Below are 20,797 nucleotides of genomic sequence, written 5' to 3'. Positions count from 1 at the left end.
CTGTGAAGAATGGTAGCATCTTAATTTTAAAATCGTGGTTTTAAAAGAATAATTTTAAGAACTCCTAAGCTATTATTTTGGCTTTATTTAGCATGCATGAAGGTGGAACAGTGGTATCATAGAGTAAGCCAGATATAACACCAACTACTTTTTGTCATACATCTCTCTTTTGTAATGTCAAACTGGCATATGTTCATATTAACATGCTGCTCTGATGGTCACAAATGTTCCTGGGAGACCCAAACAAATTCTCTTTTTTCATATTATTCTTTTTTTCTCTGGTGTCTAATAATGAAGTGTATGCATATGAAAAGCCAGTCCTGAATGGGAAAATTTGCTCTTCATTTTCTGCAGTCACACTGTGAATAAGATATTAGTCAGGCATGTGCAGACACTTTCTGTACATTACTGGCAGAGAAAGGAGCAGATTTCAGGTCTTTGAATCCCAGATCCCTGCGTTATTCTTTATTGTCTGGGTGTCAGTTTTCTGAGGGATGTAAAATTCAACCAGTATCTCCTGAGGCAAAATGTCAATGAATTCACCTATCCAATTATTTGGGTTCCTATAAATTTGTTATTACATTTTTATTATATAGGTAATAGTCAAATGCCTTGGGCATCCTTGCATAAAATAGCTAACCTAATATTAGGTTACCAGCAGAACAGCAAACTCTTTTCTTGTCTGTGATTGTTTGAGGGACTCACTTTGCTCAGTCTCCAGAATATGATGGTTCTTGTATTATGTTTTTATGAATATCATCGATTCTGGACAATTTTGGGCAGATGGTGGAACAAGAGTTTCTAATGGAAAATGCTCTGTTGCAATGCTCTTTTAAATTAAGGTCAAGGCAGCTTCAATGCTTTTACAACTAGAGTAACCCAGATGAGACTATCAAATAGACATTGTTCAAATTATTTGGAATTGAAGGATTCAACCTTCATTTTGAAGTTAATGTAGAAATTGTATTATGTATTGTCTTGTACTTTTGAACTGAGTCCAGATACTCTTCTGTGTGGAATATGTTACCATAACCTGGTTTTGAGAAAACAAGTGATGGTAGAAAGAGTGATGTCTGAAGTAAATGATTGCAATTCCCTGGCTAGTTGCCCATGTCGAAAGCTTTCCTGGGCTCAGCTGCTGGTTCCAGGGCAGCTGGGGGATGTGGTGCAGCTCCCATGTCAGTGATGTGCATAACAAATGGTAGGAATACAGGCTGCATAAATAGGCAAGATATCCTTTTCAATGTACAAGCTGACTGCTTCCTTCAAGTGCACTGGCATCGCTTGAGTCTTGTCCTTATTCAGAGTTGGCCAGCGAAGTGTCAGCCCTGCCCTAACCTCCCTCTGACAGTGGCCCACATAATCAATAGCTGGATGAGGAGAGAGTGGGACAACTGACTGAGACTAATGGCTCCATATGCACTATGAGAACAAATATGTCCTGTACTTCTTTTTTCTAAGAAATGCATTGAATTGTGTTTTATACTTATATGTATTATCTACTTGTAGCGATACTTTCAGAAAAGGGTTACTCGAGGAAGTATGTTATTAAGGGAAATTACAAAATTCTAAGAACATACTTCAGCTTAAGCAAGAAAGTTTCTGACAGTGAATAAAAGATACACCACATATCATTGAAAGATGAAGTTAAGAATTAGGAACAGGAACACTGTAGGAGGAGGTATTTGGGACTAAAAGCTCACAAATAGTTGTCCAGGAAAAAAAAAATTGGTTTTGGAATGGGCTTGCAGGTTCATGTGCAGGTTACATTTGCAGTAGGTGTTACCTGAATATGATGGGTGCTTCATGTCCACTCTGAACTGCATCTGTAGGGCCACTGGGTTGATCTGAGAATGAAATCTGAAGTGTCAAAGTTGGCAGCTATAAACTGAGACATTACAGTGTCTGTGTGCTATTTGTTTCAAATGAATGCACTGTTATTTGAACGTTGTATTTATTCTTCTGTGAGATTTCTGTACTTGAGCTGTCTGTATACGTGTTCTGGTTCAGAAAAACACCCTGTCTGTATGTAATTTATTGGATTTCAGCATGGTGGAGCTCTTCAATGTAGTTTAAAGAAATATAGAGATATAAAGTTTGGTTAAAGTGGATAATCTTCAAGTAAACATTTTTTTTTTGAGTAAATAAAAATTAATTTTCTAGAAAAATCTGGGAAAATAAATTCTAATTTCAGAGGCTATAATGGTAACATAATTGTGTGCTTCACTTCAACAATATGGCTGAAGTTAGAAAAAATGTTACAAAGGGAAAGACTAAATTATAAAGGTCCTTTTTACTAAATAATGAAGGTCCTTTTTTATTCTGGGCCTCATCTTCCTTCCTCTTCCTTCCAGTGAATGTATGGGGGATTATACAAATATATCTTGTATCTTTGTAGCACAGGGAGCATCATAGCCTGTGTGGCAATATTGAGAAGTGTCTATTAATAAGAATTTGAATGAGTATTTCCAAATTCCACATGCAGGTATCCTTATTCTCATATCTTCCAAACAGATTAAACAGATAAGAACATCAGCATTCTTACTGCAAATTAAATTTCCAGGTATGGATTTATTCAAGGATAGCTGTTGTGTTTCAGTTCAGATATCTTTATTTCAGATCAGTCTTTAAATATAGCAGTCCTTAAATGCTTTGCGTGATGGGGAGAGGAAACAGCACAGACACCAAATGTTTTTCCTGTGGAGGGGAAGGCAGTGGCAAACCCAAAGGAATCGTAGAGTTGGACACAAGAATAGGAAGGGGATGATGGACAGATAGGCAAGCAATTTCAGTGGAGCTACATTTGTTTTCTTGCTCTGGCATCAGCCAGGATTCCTGGAGTTTCATTGCCCCCAGCTGGCCATTCCTTTTCCTCTGGTACCCACCTGCAATTCTTGTCTCCCCGGGCTAGGGATCCACCCTGGGGACATGCCTCCCTTTGTGACAGCTGTCCCTGCTGAAGGGCCCCTGGGACTGCTTGACCCTCAGGTTCAGCTGGGCAGGAGTTTAATTCCATGTGTCCAATGTTGTCTGGCTTAATTAATCTACTTCCACCTTGGACTGAATAACCCTCTTTTCTCTTCTGGCTGTCTTGTTAAAAGGTTGAATAAAACCTCTGTGTTAATTTGTTACACATTAGTTTTCCCTTTCCTGAGGCATGCTTTGTACAGAGAGAGCTTGTATGCCCATGTGTTCTCTTCTCTCTTCTGTGTTTTTGTGTTTGCCTGTTGCTCTCATTTTATATGCAATCATGTTTATATATTCATGACATAATATATATGTATGTATATCTTATATGTTGTCCTATACGTGTATATATGAAATAGATCATAAGTTATCATGTTAGGCTCCTATCTTGACTTCCTAATCTTTATTATTATTGCATTTCCTTTGTCTCTCAGTTGTGCACTTTCTCCCTGTGTTGCTTGATGCTGCATTAAGGATGTTTATTCTATTGCATGACACTAAGAGCTCTCAATGTCTAGTTTTCAGAGCATTTTGGAGTTTTTGCAACTCTGCCCTTTGCAGTTCTCCAAAGTACTATCTTCCTTCTGTTGTAAGCTATTTTCTTCTTTAATCCTGTCTTTGTCTTGTCTTCCAACTTTGTCTTGCTTCTCTTGTCTTGACTTTGTGGGCATTTTCTTTGTTCTTTTGTCTTTACTTCCCTACTCTGATATTCTCTCTTTTTTTTTCTGCTTAATTTCATTTTTTTTTAATTTGCTTTTTATTTTGGAAGTGTGCTTTTTATATGATTGCAGTAATAGGAAAGCCTAAGCACATATTTTATCCTTAATTCAAGAGAATTGATCCTAGGGACAAATTTATGATCTACAGACAGCTGTCTCTCCAAAAAGGCACTCACGGATTTCACTGGAGACAACAGAGTTGTAGGTGGTTTGTTCAGGCTCATCTGTAACAATCAAGTGATGCTGTCCTGCAGTGTAGAACTGATCTCAGCATACATGGCAATTTGCTGTTTCCTGAGAATTGTAGTATTTCACTTCCTTTCTGCCCTCTGGCAAAGAGGATCCATTTCCTCTGTGTTGCCATGTAGGGAAGCTACAGCCAGAGAGTACCGTGGCTCCTCTGCATCTGGTCTCTCTTTGAAACCCAGTCCTGAATTCAGGCTGTCTTTTGGTCCAGATGGGTTAGCAAATCACCCCTCACAGACAGATGTTGTTATTCATGTGTAGTGGGTATTGTTATGTGCTGAAGTGACAGTCACTTTCTGAAAATATTTTCTCTGTGCAGGCCATTATTATTCTACTTACCAGTAAAATGTTTTCTATTTGTATTTGGGCAAGAAATGCAGCATAAAGCCACTGTATTAAAAAGTTACAGAATGCTTAGGAGGGTTTTTAGGTATTTAAAATTACTCCACATGTTAAAAATGTCCTAGAGTTTGGAATTGCTGATCTGATTAGAGGTCTTGAAATGGGTGTGGTGATGGAGGCAGTAAAAGGCCAGAAAAGGGCTTTTTGAATAGATTATGAAAAAGATTGCCATAAGGAAAAATGGATACAGTGATGTAGCATGTCAGGATTTTTTTTAAGAAATCAGTTCCTCAGTGTCAAAAATTCTTCATCAAAACAAATAATTTTTATCCCCTAAGTTTTACGGTTCCCCACTTTTTACCACTAACTTAACTTTCCTGTGTTTCTTAATGTCAAGTGCAAGTTAAATGTAAGTGTCCTGATGCTCAGTGTCCTCATTTTGTTTCTCAGTTCTCATTCTTCCCATGTTTCTCTGAAACAAGGAGGAAGAAACCCTTTGTTTAGGCTACATGTTCTAAGAGCAAAGAGTGTTTATAGAGTATTCATCTTTTTTTCTTGTCCATGATACATATGGTGACATCACTGCATACTTTTGTATGGTTCAGACAATGCAAAACCAGCAGTGAAAATGGAGAGAGCAAACAGAACATGTTTTTATAATTAGCTACAAAACTTAGAGCATAGCTTGTGAGTCACATTGAAGAAAAAAGCTTACTGTAGTTCTGAACTCGAAGGATGGACCTCCCTAAGCTGATTTTTCATATTTAGTGTCCAAAGAAGTTCTCCTCGTTCTTTGTTCTGTCTAGTAACAGTTTTAAAATAGTCAAAATATTTCTTTCCAAACACCTCAACTGCTGTTGATGAAATTTAAGAAATATTGGAACATGAATGAATTTAAATGGAAGGGTAAAAGCCCTCAATGTTTTGCCATCAATGGGCTAGCCACACTACCTGGAGTCACCCACAGGTGAAATCCTTGAATGACTTTTTCAGGATGCAGTCAGAGAAGAATTAACAGTTATTATGAAGCAAACCTGGTTTTTGTATTTAACTAGGATGACCATTATGTTACAATGTATGCAGGGTTATGTGCAATGTGTTTTAATATTGGATTATAATCTCAGTTACAGTGCTTTTAAAATTAGCTAGGATAGCTAATGGTAAATAAAAACAAATAAGTCTTCTGGAAGTGCAGGGTTCCTACTCTATTACAGACCTTTCTAAGGGTCTCAGGTCCTGCAGTGCACACAAAGTCTAGTTTTTTTCCATTTTTCTTTTTCACAGGTAGAGATGAATAACCACCTCCTTTTTCTTGCATTTGTGTCAAGTATGCACTGCCATTTCTCTCAGACACATGGAGCAAGTGTTTGATATTTGCTTTTATTTCAGTAGTTTGCCATTGTTGACCCACAATGAATTTGTGTTTTTTTCTGAAATCTAGATCTTTTTCTGTTTCTCTTCTAACTTTATCCTCATCTTTTATCAATGCATTGGAAATTTTCCTCCTAATGATGTACTTATTTGAACTAAATTTAACCCTGTTCACTTCAGACTGTTTCTCTCGCTCCAAAATGCTATTTTGAACTCTAATTCTATATTCCAAAGTGCTTGGAAGGACTTACAGCTTCATGTTATTTGACAAATCTTTAAGTGTCCTCTCTAGTCAGTCATCTAAATCCTGAATCAAATTATTAAATTGCACTCGATATAGACCAGATCATTCCCCCCTTCTACCAAATTCTCTCCCTAATATGACAAAAATAAATAGGCTTTGAGAGCACAGCTGTCTGAAAAGTGCATTCACCTTATGTTCATTTCATTAGGCCTGGAGTCCTTAGAGGTAAGACAACATCACTGAGCAGACAACTGCTGTGGCTTATTTTTCTGTCAGTCCCAATTGGAAGCTCTCATGGATAGTGTAGTCCCCATGCTTCTCCTAAAAATACTTGCAGAATTTAAGCAAGATATCTTTCTCCTCCTCTCTTCTTCTGTAGTACAGAAGATACTTGTTATTAAAAGAAATCAGATTGGTTTGACAGAATCACTCTTAGATTGATGTTGGTTGTTTCTTTGCATGCTATTATGTTGTGAATTAATTGTTTAGTTGTGTTTGCTAGTGTCTTTTTGGGTAGTGAAATCCAGCAAGTAATTCTACAGGTTTTATTACTTTTTCTTGGGTTTGAAAATATTTAAAAATATGTTTCCCTTTTCTTGTCCTTGGCATTTCCTTTGCTACCCACAGATGTTAAAAAATATTCATTAATGCTTTAAAGACTAATTTGATTAATTTCTTGAAAACCTCATGGGAAATTTTATCAAGCTTCTTAAATTTAAACACATTTATCTACTATTCCTTTCTAAATATGACCTCAGTTCCTAATCTCATGCCCTTTCTGACATGTAAACTCTACTATTTGATATGATTCCTCCAGTTTTGAGAAAGAAAATCAGAAATTTTCCGAGATTAGACAAATTGGAAGAAATAAATCATAAGGTGAAGAGACCATGCATTTACCTCTAGCCTATAAATGATACTGCAAATTTTTGTGACCTGGTTTAATGCAATGGTTAAACAAAGTGTTACACACTGTTTGCTGTCTTTAGGCATTTGTTCTGTATCCATGGACTTATTTTAATGTAAATAGTCACCTCAACAGCTGTGTCCCCTTAAGCACATTTTATTTAGCAGCTGGGTTATACACGTCACTTGGCAGCCATGGATTTTCAATTTTTCCCCGTGCCAAGGGGGCAGCTGGAATAATTTGAGTGCTCATTAATTTGGGAGAAATATGAGCTGCAAGTCAGACAACATGAGTCTTCTGTATGGTGTTGTACAAGGATAAGTGGATCAGGGTAGAAGCAATTTGCCCTGTCCCAAGGGGGTCTTCGTTTTTTAATAAGCTGGTTATGAAAATTCTATTTCTTTGCAGTTTAAAGAGTCTAATTAGAGCCTGTAATTTCTCTCGTATAACTGGAGTGGATGAAGGTTAACATTGGGCCTCCAGAGTCTTTTCACATTCATTTACAGACTTAAATCAGGTAATAGTTTGTAGCTAATTAGAATGGTGTATTAAATATTTAGTTTGACTCGACTTAACCGTGAGAACACATGGATGCTGTAGGGCTACTAAAATTATAAAGTAGAGGTAAATTTAATGTTTAATCAAAGACAAACTTAAAGGCATAGTAATTTTAATACTGAGTGGTATGTTCTGACAGTCTGAGCCATAATTGCCTTCAGTTGGTTGAAATGTCAAGGTAAAGGAATTTGAAGTCTATTCCATGTTTCTGTTGTAGCATTTTGGTGGTGCAAACAATTGCTGGTGTGTATACACAGTGTCTGAAGGGTTAAATGGTTTTCAGCATAGCACACAGTTTTTATGTAAAATCTCATTTATTTTACTATCCACTAGCTCAGCATTTTTAGAAAGATTTTCTTAAAGAAGTTGTAGTGTTCCTACTCACAGGAAGTCCAACAATAAACACGCATTCCTACCAGAGTTTGCCAAACAGTGGATGGGCTGTTCCACCAGAGCAGTATGCATTTGCAGCTTTTGCTTTGGCTGATTTTGCATTTCAGTGAACTAGTAAAGTAATCTTAAAATTGCATGGGCAAACATGTTTTCCTGCTCGTGTAAGTCTGCAGTTTTATTCTCAGGCACATGGTGAGATTCTTGGGGCTGTCCTGTGCAGGACCAGGAGCTGAACTTTGATAATCCCTGTGGATCCCTTCCAACTCCTGTTCTATAAGTCTATGATTCTGTTATATCTGCAATTTGCAAACTTCTTTGCATTCTCTGAGTAGATCTCACTTTTCTGTGCTACATTATGAGAATCTTCCTGTTGCTGGTTGGATTTCTAGAACTTGAACTTTTTTCCACTGAACTTTGTATAAAAACTATCATTAGATTCAGTTGTACAGAATCAAATATAGGCTTACAAAGTTGAACTCAGCACTACATTGGCACCAATGTTGAACTCAGTTGAATTCAGCACCAACCTAAAATGGTTGGTTTGAAACACAGGCCAAGAGGATTTATATCTCCTTGCAGTGAAGGAAAATTTGCTCTTTTCAAGTTTGCAGGAAAAAAGACAGATATCCTGAGTCATGAAATACAGAAGCTCCCTTCAACACAATTCTGTAAAGCTTTCATGAAACAGATCATATTTTATTCAACTGGACATTTTTAGTAATGCCTCTCAGTTAGAGCAGGAGTAGCTATGGTTTAAATTTTTCTGGATTTATCTTAATGATTTTTTTTTTTGATTATGTGACATTTATTCCGTGAAGCAATTTTACTGATTAAATACATAGCATCCAACTCATGCCACTATCCTGCGCAGTACCAAATGACATTGCACAAATGTAGCTGTGGTGTACCAGAGCACAGGACCTTACACCTTTTTTAATTATCCCTCTGCTGTTTGATGTCTACCAAATAATTTTGCCTTTAGTGCTCAAACAACAGTTACATTCTGTTAAATTTTAGCTGGTGAAAGTTTTGATGCCTTTTTACAACTTTGTAGACTGTTACTTATTTCCAGTGAGAAAACTGTGTGTGCTAATTCCTCTACCAATGTGTACCTTGGTACTATTTTCTGTTTGCTTCTGTGTTAATGCCATTTTAGTTTAGACTGGAATCAAAACAGCTTATCTTCTTCCTAACTGGTCCAACAGTTTCAGTGAGCTGATTTCTTATCCCATAAACTGAGTGCATTTTCCCTTTGTCTTGCCTGAAGGTTCACTTTTATCCTCAGCAATTAGTCCAAATAGAAATGGAGTCCCTTGTTCATTTGTGAACAAGGCTGTGGATCTAAAACTGGAGTACCAAAAGTGTTGAAATACTTCAAAGGGAAAAGGGAGGAATGCCGCTAAAGGGAAGACATGAACAAATAGTTGAGACAAGATAAAGAAGAAATATACTATTTGACAGAAAAAAAAAAAAAAAAAGACAAAAAAGCATCTGTAACCTCAAAATAGTCAAACTTTTCTGACTCTAAGCTCACTCAGGCCTCAGATTCTTGGCTCATGATCTGTAGCTTTAATCTCAAGTTTCCTCTCCAGCATTTTTTGGATGCTAGAAACTCCATTACAGATTGGTAGAAAATCAGTGATAAAACTTCTGAATATCACCTTATTTTGTTACACTGCTTTCCCAGTTGCCAGTTTTTATAAAATGGTTTATGACTGCAATAATCCCCTCAAAATCAGCTGTTATGGGAGATAATAGCCGGTTGTCAGAGCATTTACCACCCTTGACTTCACTTTGGGCCATTATGTAACAAAAGAATGAACTGGTGGTAAGGTTGCCAGGTGTATTAAATTATATGATGAATTATAGAGATTCTGCAGTGGGGATTAGTGTCCAAAAGAGACTAGTGGAGATTGCCAAACCCATTATCTGATAGGACTGCAGGCTGGACAAAATCCCGAGGGTGAAAGGCCAGTGCTTTATCCATTATGTCATCCTCTAATCTGTGTCTGCACCATGCCCAGGGAAGCACACTGCAAATGAGTTACCATTGTTCTGTGTTACACCCTGGAACTGTGTAATAACAGAAGTGGAGACGCTGGCAGTGTTTGGTTACTTAGAATGTGGTCTGATTTTGATCTTTCCTCATGGATTCTTGCAAAAAAATTAGTTGATATACAAGAAAGTTCAGTAGAGTAGTAGCAGAAATTGTATGAGCCTGCTTTTTCCACAGAAGCTTCAGTTAGATCCAAGAAAATTGGTTATGTCATGGCTTCTGCTCTAATCCCTTCCTCTCCTCTCCATTCAGACAAATTAATTTGTTTAGGCTGCTATTTTGCATTTAAGGAAGAAAATGTATGTTCTACATTTCAGCAAATCCTCCAGAATTTTGAAGAATGACAATATTAGGTATAGTTGAATTATGCTTAAGTGGTTGATCTAGGCTTGGCTTGTTAATGGTTTGTAATGACTGATCTGGAATCTTGCACAGCAGGAGTGGAATCAAAAATTTCCTTAGCTTTTCAGATGAGAGCACAGAATTTGTTCCTAGCTCCAATAAATCTGTTTTATTTTACTTTGAAATAGTAACACTGATATGATAGAAAGCTGATTTCAGGTAATTTTGAAAGTTAAAAAAGTATGAGTTAAAAATTTTCCTCTCCTTTTATATCTCATGTAATTGAAGTCATGGCACTAGTACATGGTACATGGTTGGATTTGCTACTAGAAGGATATAAAAAGTAGAATAAATAAAATTTTCTAAAACTCAGAAAAATATTTCTAAAATAGATCTTCACTGTATCTGAAATATTTATAACACAACCCATTGGTCTCACAGTAACTTGTTACAGTTCTAGCTTGTGCTGAAAGTACAAGTTAGAGTGAAGGTAACAAGTTGGTTTAGGGTTTTTTGAAAAGGAGGCTCTGGAATGTCATTTTCTAGACATTGTCTCAGCCAAAAAGTTTAATATTCTCAAAATCTGTGAAAATTGTCTTTGCTGAATTAACTTGTTAAACTGCAAAGAATTTAATACATTCAAGGTACACTGTTGTATTACACTTAGTACCTTATTGGTTGCCTATGTGATTTCATTGATACGAGCTCCACACTAAGCAGGAAAGATGGCTAAAAAAGTATTAGTTGCTTATTAGACCTGTTTTGTGGAGGTTTTTAGTTTTACTCTTAAATGCCATGTTTTAAATGGTTATTTAACACAATCTGTTTGCTCTACCAAATCTTTGCATATAATTCTTTAGTGTTTAGCTCTTACTGTGCCCTTTGGGCTGCCTGTGAAGGAACTGATTTTACTTTATGTGTCAAACAGCTAAAACTTGTGTGCTGTATAAAAGGCCTGAGATGTCTTATTTCTTTCAGAACCATGTTAACCATCAAACTCCTTTAGGGAACAATAAGGCTTTTGCTAATGTGTTTTGGACACTTTCTCATCACCTGCTCTATCCTTGCACAGTGTAAAATGGCATAATCTCATCTTCTTCTGCTAGCAACATTCCCTATGTATTGGGTGAGTTTTGACAGTGGGAAATTATCCTTGGTAAATCTTGAGTTACATTATAGTGTTCTGTAAATCCACAAAGTATGTCAGCACACTGTCGGGGCTAGAAGAAATATCCTCACCCAATGGCTGGTGTGAAACATGTAGCTTGTTTGGATTTTCCAAAAGTAACTCTCAGCTCTAGACCCAGAGGACAGATCTAGAAATGCTCCTCACAGATGAGTGTGACACGGTGCTGCTGTCCCCTGACCACAAGGGATTACCTACAGCACGTAGTTCCTTTTCTTCTGCACATATTTGCTGAGGCAGGTCTGTACAAAGAGCTGTTGGGGTTGTGGGTGTTTGGGAAAGCAGTGCTCAGCTGCTTCAGGATTTAGTGTTTTTCTCTGTTACTGTTTTTGCTTACAGTGTCTTGTTTTCCATTGAAATGGACATTAATTATTTGAGGTTTGTATCTGCTAACTCTCCCATCAGTTTTTAGGGTACCATGCATGGTGTTTTGGGTATCACTGTAGAAGAAAACACTTTTATAAATTGTCTCGGTACAGTGTGCAGTTGCAGGAAGGAGAAAACATTAGGAAATGTATAAATGCAAACTTTCCCAAAAGAGGTATTTTTAATAATGGGAAAAAAATTAACAATGAGGAACCTTTTCCTGAGTAACTTAACGTGTAAGGATTCAATGTCATGAGGTAATGTCTCCAATTTCATGGCTTCCTTGCACTGAGTGCAGTGTAAGTTTAGTCTTTCAGCACCTTATAGGGTAAAGGTCTCTAACAGGACAGAAGATACTGAGGTAGTGCTGTCTTGTGTCATCTCACAGGGCTTTACAGCCCTCCTCAGTAGAATTTTGTGTCCTCATTTAAAGCATTGTCTTCAGGGAACTTCCTGCTAACCTGTCAATGCAAATAGATCCTCAAATCTCTTTTTTTTCCCACCACTTCATAGTAAAAAAAATGAATTAAAATAGAAAAAACTATGAAGACATTTAGAGATAAAGTGAAGTTTCAAGAGAGACCTTGTATTTCCATTGCTCTTTTCCCATGCCTCTTCAGTGCCCTTTATGTTGTGCCCTTTGCAACAACCAGATGCACTGCAGTACACTTGGAATTCATGTACTAATTTTGGATTCCTTTGTGTGCTTATAGTTTGAAGTTAGAACCTATAACAAATCTCAAATTGGTACACTTTACAAATTCATCATTTTTCCCTTTTCAGATTTGGAAAGATTTCTTGTGCAAAGAACAGGGGCCTGTTGAGAATTTTTACTGTGAGTCTTACTGATCGTGATGATTGAATCCAGTATGACTCTCAAAATTCTTTCTGACTGCCTCCAGACTGTTCCTTCCAGGAAAATGGAGTGGGGTTGTGCCATCTGCTTAGTACAGGGACCAACTCCAGCATCAATTCCCCTTTTTCCCATTAGTGTATTCTAAGGTAGAGGTGTACAAGAGGATGCTGGAGGGAGGGGAATAGGAGGATGAGGTTCTGCAAAGAAGAGTGATATTGAAGACTAATCTGGAAGTGGTGACAAGCACAGTGTAATGTTGGGGGTGAAGCAGTGGAAGCGTAAATAAAACCTCAAGCTTTTTCTAAAGTTGGAAGTAAGTTTCATTTACTTACTTTCAGAATTTAAACCTACCAAAGAAGTCAGAAGATTATAAAGCAGGAGAACCCCAAGGAAGAGAAGGCAGTTATTGAGGCTTAAAGGATGGAGTTAATAAGTTTATCCTGGGTAAATAACTTTAAGAATATTTCCACTGTAAGCAAGAGTAAGAAGAAATGGAGCATGAAAAATTCATAATCAACAGAAAGAGAAGCTGGTTTGAAGAGACAAGTAATTTTCAACATAAAATTGAAATAGCAAACAAATAGAACAGACGTTTACCCTGGGAAATTAAGATGTGATGTAATTGTCGATTCTGCCACCACAAATTACAGATTCTGAATTTAATTTTTGCATTTTTTTTTTATTTCTTGTTTCAACCTCTTGGTAGACTTTCAAAGAATGAACAAATCCTCCCTAATGCCATTTTTCTAAACAGAAAAATGAATCTGCCTGGAGGAGATGCCTATGAGAATTTCAAAGTGAACATTTTTCTTTTCACCTTAAGCTCTGATGAGTTTCCCTGTATTTTTCCCATGTACTCTTTTAGTTATATTCAAAGAGAGTGATCTAGAACTTTAGGTTTTGTCAGTAATAAAGTTTGAGAATGTTTGGGATTGTGTTTAGAAGAGCGGTACCGGCTCTTAATGAATATTATTAATTTTTCTGTTCAGCTTTTAATCGAAGATAAACCTACACTTCAATAATATAAGGGTTTTTTTAAATACACTAATATGTGCAGATGTTCTGTGTCTTTTAGGTAGTACAGGAGTATGTTTAGGCAGAGTAGAAAAAGAAATGTCAATGCAAAAACGAGTAATTTTTTCCGGGATGCTCATCTTCACTTTTCGGATGACAGTACGCACAGCACAGGTTAGAAGATGCTAAGGGAGACGGGTGATTTTTCTTTTTGAAAAGTTCTATTAACAAATGTAGGAGTCATAAATAAATGGCAGCCCTTTTTATTATCAAATTCACAAAATTCAGACAATTAGAGAATCGCTTTTGTGAATCTTGATTTGCAGCACGTAAATCAATCCTGGACTTGCTCTGGTTTCATCTGCTTGTGCTGTGGAGGGTTCTTGCCACAGTGTCTTCAGCTGTATTGGGCAAGATGCTCTGAACTGTTGTTCTGCTGAGCCTTTATTTCCAGCTGACCTGTTGTCAGCACAGGAATAATTAATTGCTATTTATTACCCTAAATTCTGTAGAAAACATTTCCTAGCTATCTGAAGTATGCAAATAGTGCCTATCAGGGGGTCTAGCCATATCATGAGTTGCCTAGGAGAGGCAACTTAAGAGCTCTCACCTTGAGAGCTCCTGTAACAGTTAAATTAATTCTTTTGGGTGAGGCTCCTTAGGAGTGCAGGCAATCACTCAGTCTCACATCAATCTATTGTTTTAAATCAGTCCATTTGCTCATCTATGCAGAGACTACCTGAGGCTTTCCTGGACCACCATGGCTTGTAACTGTGGGAACTTGAATTTCATCCCTATATCCCACTTAAAACTTAAATTCCATAGCTCTTGCCACAGGACTATTTTTATTTCTTGCTGAGCCAGAAAGGAAAGGCTATTTTGCTGAAGGTGTCCATGAAATAGTTTGCAGCTGCAAACAGAGGTTTGCACTGTCAGCTGCAATAAGAAGTCCCATTTCCCCTCCCACACGGTATTTTAAGTTTCTGGAAATACTGTTTTACCAGCTGTTTGGCATGAAGATATGACTTCACAGTTCCAGTGTGTAGAATCTTGCAGATTGACTCGTCTTGCTTAACATAGATGGAAGAAGGTCCCTGTTCTCTTCACTGTGCTGTGAATTTAATGAAGTTTCAGAGGTGAGGACAGTTCAGGGACTGCAGATTAGCCCATGCATAATGGATGGAACTGCTAAGTGGATATTTCACATGAGGTGTTTAGCACTGAAATAGCTGTCATTTAAGTCATCATTCTTAGGTTTCCTTGCTAATGGCTGAGTGTATGCATCTCTGAGATTTTATATAAACCTTCTGTCCAGAGTCTAAAGGTTCAAACTTCAGAATATTCCCTGGCTGTAAAAGCAAGGAACTTATTATCAGTACTGTCTTATTTTCCAAAATTTGAGGGGATGCAACTACTTGTTTAGTCCAAATCATGATCTGTACCTAGGTAAGGCAACAAGAATGTGAAAAACCAGAGACTGGAAAACCAGTGAGCAAACAGGTGATAATGTATGCAGTTAGATATCTGTTTTTGATCTAGGTATTTTACTCAGTGTAAGATTTGTGTTCAATTTTGTCTGAACTACTGAACTTGGTGGTTCAATGCCTTAATATTAATTAATTCTGCTGCATACATGGGAGTAGTTGCCAACACAACTTGTGACAGCTGTTGGCATGCTGTGCTTCTTACCACTAGTTTACTACGGACTAGTGGTTTGGACCAGAATCCACAGCCTAGCACAGAGAAGCTGACCATCATAAAATACACTCTTGAAATTAGTTAGTTGTGTAATATGAATTTGATTCCACAGTTCAGAATCATTTGAGCTTCTGCAGCAATCTTTCAGTAAGAAAGGTAAGTGAATGGAGTGCTGTTTTCCAGAGGTGACCCTTCTAGGTCCGGAATGAGGCATAATAAGTAGCTAATATATGGGAGGTTTCCACAGCTGCTGTTTTAAAGATAATTAAAATACATCAATCTCAAGTGGTATTTTTTGCTATTCAACACTTGCTTTAGAAAAATGTAGAAAAATATGAAGTGAGAAAGTCACAAGCTCTATTAAAGTTACTAGTTCCATTGTCCTTTCAGTTTCCTTAATATTATTATGGAGCCCTCACTCCATTTTCTGTGAACATTGGCTTGAAAAATAGTAGTCTATGGCACATCTGCAGGAGATACCTACTGTGCAGAAACAGCAAGTGTAGTTGCAAAGATTAAGGTTTTTGCTCTTAGAATAAATTTTGCTTTTCATTCAGTGAATCTGACATCTACAATTTTCAGTTTTGTAGATTGATATAAAAATTCAAGACTAGTGCTTCTGCCTGAGAATATTTTCTCTCTCCACAGCTAACAGGTCATGATAAGCCTTAATATAGCTGATATCATATTTGACAGGTCAGACACGGAAAATATTTTGATTCAGGTTTCTCAAGTATCTTGCAAAGCTTTCAAAATTATCCAGAACTGAAGGGCTCTTTTTTGTCATATGTTTTTTGCCAGAGAGATACTTACATCCTCTGATGCAGATTCCTTCTCTGATGAAAATGGTCTCTTGATTCAGTCACAGCACTTGGATATTCAAAGGTGTTTTTCTCATTTGGCTTCCACTCAGTTAGCCAGAGCACATGTAGACTATGTAAATGTTGTTACTGGATCTTCTGGGACTGACCCATAATAACTTTGAATTTTTTCAGTCTGCCTTGACTAAAACATTCTCTCCATATGGATTCAAAAGAATTCCTGGTGTCCTAACATTATGTTGTACCATAACATACCAATATAGGTGTATCAGTGTGTATGTGTGTAGTGTATATACCTCTGAAAGCTCCTAGTTTCTATTGCGTTATTTTCTTTAAGGTCCAATACAAACAATGGAGAGACACACCTAATATTTCATCTATTATTAATTATAGAGATTTCAGTCATCTACCTCAGTGCTATATATATTTTTCAGCGGACTATACAATATTAGTGCTGTATCTGGATTGTTTGGGCAAAATAAACATTTCATGCAACCATTTTTCAGAGCAGAACTGATTTGATGCACCTCCAATTCAGTTGTTTCATATACACAAAGAAGAAAAAATGGGGGTAACTACAAAAGCTTTTACCTTCCAATGTATATCTTACATGGTATCTGGGCATGTGGATAGATATTAAATCTGGTACCTAATGTCTAGTCAATGTACAATGGAAATTTCAGTGGTCGCTACAATCAGTGTGTCCTGTTTTGCACCATGTGGAGCCCATCATTGCACAGGTCTTATCCATGTGCAGAAGTAGCTGGAACTTACCCTGCTAAATTAATGTAGTGCTTCTGTACTATTGGCTTATATTTTTATGTATATGCAGGACACAGATCTATAGCTACAGTGACTTTTTTCCTGTTTATTGGTATTATACCATGGATGGTACATATAGAATTCTCACAGAGAATACCTACCCAGGAAAGTAAAACTAGTGTAAGAGGTGTGTGGAACCAAGGTTGTCTTTAAAAATGGGACATAGAATGTAGTCTTATTTGTACAAGTTTTAGTTTGAATGATTTATTACCTAAGTCATCGTTGTGATTTCTGAAAGCAGAAAATAATATGGCAAGCCTTTGTTTTGTAAAATTATTTCTGGTGTGTTTTTCACTTCAAGCTCACAGTGAATTAAGTTTACCTAATGGGTCCCATGAACTGATCAAATGAAACTTTTAGAAGTAGAGAAATAATCAGAATTGTTTTTCATCAGAGCTGATTTTGAGGATTTTTCTTGCTATTCTGAATGGAGTATTAAATAATTTTCGCAGTACCTGTTAATGTGTCTTTAAGGCCAATGTAGAAGGAAAACTTTAATGTAACAGTGGCATTATTTTTAACTAAAAAATGCCTTTCTGTGACCCTCTCATGCTTATTTTCTTACAAAGCTACTATGAATAATATTCTAAGTATTGAACAACATAGAAATGGTATTTTAAAATTATAATGTAACTTATTATATAAAAGACTTTTTATTTCATGCTGACTGGTAAATGTCATTTGTATTACATGCACCATGAAAAATGTATAGAGAAAAATGCACAATGACTGGGAACAGGAAAGGAAAGCAACATTTAATAAACTCATTTTCAGTTCTAGCTCTGTGTCTTATAGATTTATTTTTTTTTCGAGTAATGACAAATAATTAGCAGCATTTTTTATGATGCTTTAAATATTTTCTAGCAAAACTTCAGATACCAAGCCAACTAGATGTAGAAAATATAGTCAGAGAAAAATCATTTAAATCTTTGCAGCAGTATTGCAGAGGCAACCCACTCCTCATGATGATCCATGTTACTGATTTGTTGAAATTTTATTTTTTGTAGGTTCCATGGAGTTATTGTGCTGCTTATGCCTGTTATCATGCTTACTGCTCATCCATTTAGATAAGGCTGGTCTCCTTTTATTAAGAACACAGTCTAGTTTGATTCTTTATAGATTAAAGCAGATCATTAAATATAAATCTCTCAGATGTATTCAGTCTCCCCATAGGCTGTATTTGAGCATCATTTTCAGGAAGATAAACTGAGACAGTGATTTATGCTGTATTTTGAGAGTGTAAATCTCACTGTACACTTTCATGAGTCTTTGTAGAATAAAGCTTTTCTTTATTAATGCTTTTCATAGGCATCAACAAAGTACAAAAGTACCATTCTTTTGTTTAACACTGTGTTCTTTAGAGTCTTCGAGTGGGATCATAGATACTGTTGGATTCAAACTTGCAACACTACACAACCAGTGTGTAAATCATGACTGAGTTCTGTGTACATTTGGTGTTTAAAAGAATGGGAAGATTTTTATGATTGATGATCTCCAGGCATGATAATAAGGCAAAACATCATCTGTGCTTAGAACAGGATGTGACCATTAAGAAAATGGACAAAAGGGCAGTGAGAGAAGAGGGAAACTTTCAAACTGTTTTAAAAACACTTCTGTGAGGAAAAAAAAAAAAAGCCCTATGGGAACTTAGTATAAAGTTGTTTATTCTACAAATAATTGATTTTGTGAACGAGGAAAAATATTAATGGAAAAAATTATTGAAATTTAATTTTTTTTTTATTTGCAAAGGAATTAAATTACATTAAAGTGCTTCCTGTGAGTACCTGTCTCTAAGTTGACAGTGATACTGTGTCACAGGAACCTTGCAAACTGAGGGGAATTTGCTTGCCTGGTGTTTCAGATCCTTTATCTACAGCAGTATTTGCTAATTAAGTGCCTGTTCCCCACTTCATAGCGATTTTCTGAATTAATAAGTGCAGAACAGATTTGTCTCAAACATGCAGTTTTGCTTTGTACCCCAGTGGCTTTAGTTTATTCTCAATTACATATTAAACATAACTTTAGTTAAATGTCAGATATTAAATACATTCAAAAAGATCAGTTCTTCTGTTACATAGAACAAACCCCACATTTTTATCAAGAAGACATTACTGGCAGAGATCTTTTTTTTAACATACTGTGCTGCTTAACCAGTAATACTTTCTTAGAAAGGGTATCCATATGAACGACACATGTGTATCTGGAGTTCTACTGAATGTGTTTTAAATGCAGTATTAGTTGGCTCATCTTTTGCATTGTGCTTTCAGGTTCGTATTTTTACCTATCTGATTGGAAGAGAAGCAGCATTTGCTGATAACCTGAAGTGGATGGCCTGTGCTAACAAAGGTTAGTTCACCTTCATCTGTGACAGCCTTGTTTTCAAACCCCTATTCCTGTGCCTTCCTGCATACCTGACCCTTCTGGAGATATGGTGTCACTGGCAACTAATGAGAGAGGATGAGTTGGGCTTTTTTTACAGAAAATGAAAAGACTTGTATCTTGTAACATAAAATTTAAAGAGCCAAACGAATCCAATTTGAAATGTATTTTTTTCTTAAAATATGCATGAAGCTTTTAAACTATGTGGTCTTGAATTTTTGTTCAGAGAACAAACTAATTTTGAAGCATTTGTTCTATTAAGGCTGTTATTACTAAGAGTTAGTTTGATTTCTAAGAACATGGGGTGCAAGTCTCATTGTGTTAAGCACGGTATGTGAAACACCAGACATTCCGTCCCTGGAGGAACTGACAGTGTAATTGAAAAAAACTGGTTTATATCGTTTAAGGGAAGAGCATTAAAACATTTAAGATGCTGAGATGCTACAGTAAAAGGATTGACTAATAAAAGAATGATTCAGGATAAAAAAAACCCCAACCCCCTAATTAATCTTCAGGTTTTCCTTTTCCTTTCCTCTTGGAAAAAAAAAAAAGTTCTTTTTCTATTGTGCCACATTACATTATGATGAATTGCATCAGGTGCTATCCATTTAGTCATTATTTCTTTAACTACTGTTATGTCCAGCTGATGGAAATTACTCAGTTTGAAGTCTTGTCTTAATCAGCTAATATTACACCATAATTTAGTTTAAATAATAGTATAAGAATCCTTTGAAGCATCTTTTTTGAAGACAATTTAATCAACAAAATCTTTTAACTTTTTAGCCCAGCTCCACAAATTCATAAGGATCTAAGTACAGCAACTCAGAAATGAGGACCAGGCAATGGAGACTGGCTTAGCAGATCATCTGGTCCACGTCTTCCTTATTCCCAGAGGGGGAAAAGTGGTCACCTTTGTCATTCTTCAGGACTACTTTGTTCTTTTCATGGCCATGTTGCTTTGAGTCAGAGTCTTACTCATATGAATCAACTAAACAGCTTAATGACTATTACTTCTATAAATTTATTTCCCTCTCAGTTTAATAGTTACAATACCTGCTCTCTGATAGTTTGTAATGCAAAAATCTTCTACCTCTAATCAGTAACTATTTTTTTTTTTAGCTTTGAAAATCACAATTGGAAACAGCATAAGTCACTATGTCAGACAGTATGAAATTTGGATCTTTTTCTTACTGTTTTCAGCTACATCTTGTCCATTTTATTTTAGTGAAATGAAGAATTAAAGCATAACAGATGAGGAGTGTAGTAAAGCTGGTCTAAAGATTGGCTGAATGCGTGGACTGCAGTTTACTCCTTGCATGGGTGGGCCAGAGTATGTTGTTGTCACTGAGGGTCAATGACCCTAAAATCAATTTTCCTTGCAGTGATTTTCCTCTTGGAAGCACAACATAGATGAAGGCTGTTGCAGGGTTTCCAGCTGACTGGACTGTGGACAGCAGTCCTTTCCTTCAAAATGGGTCACAGGGGAAATTCATACCACCTTGCAAAACTT

General features: G+C 36.5%; 1 protein-coding gene across 6 annotated transcripts in view; it reads left to right on the top strand.

Moving 5' to 3' along the window:
- Positions 1 to 20,797, top strand: part of CACNA2D3 (calcium voltage-gated channel auxiliary subunit alpha2delta 3) — a 403,064-nt gene that overhangs the window by 245,278 nt on the left and 136,989 nt on the right. For all 6 annotated transcript variants that reach the window (XR_001920141.3, XM_018068538.3, XM_018068539.3 and 3 more), the window contains one exon: positions 19,176 to 19,254. Coding sequence is in view for 5 of the 6 variants with exons in the window: in XM_018068538.3 (XP_017924027.1) it covers positions 19,176 to 19,254 (79 nt within the window). In the remaining variant the exon portion in view is untranslated. The remainder of the gene's footprint in view (positions 1 to 19,175; positions 19,255 to 20,797) is intronic.

Source organism: Manacus vitellinus, unplaced genomic scaffold, assembly GCF_001715985.3.
Source record: "Manacus vitellinus isolate BGI_N305 unplaced genomic scaffold, ASM171598v3 scaffold_14_pilon, whole genome shotgun sequence".
NCBI classification, from domain to species: Eukaryota; Metazoa; Chordata; class Aves; order Passeriformes; family Pipridae; genus Manacus; species Manacus vitellinus.
The sequence above is the reverse complement of the archived record's forward strand: the minus strand, read 5'-3'. Positions and strand labels throughout refer to the sequence as shown.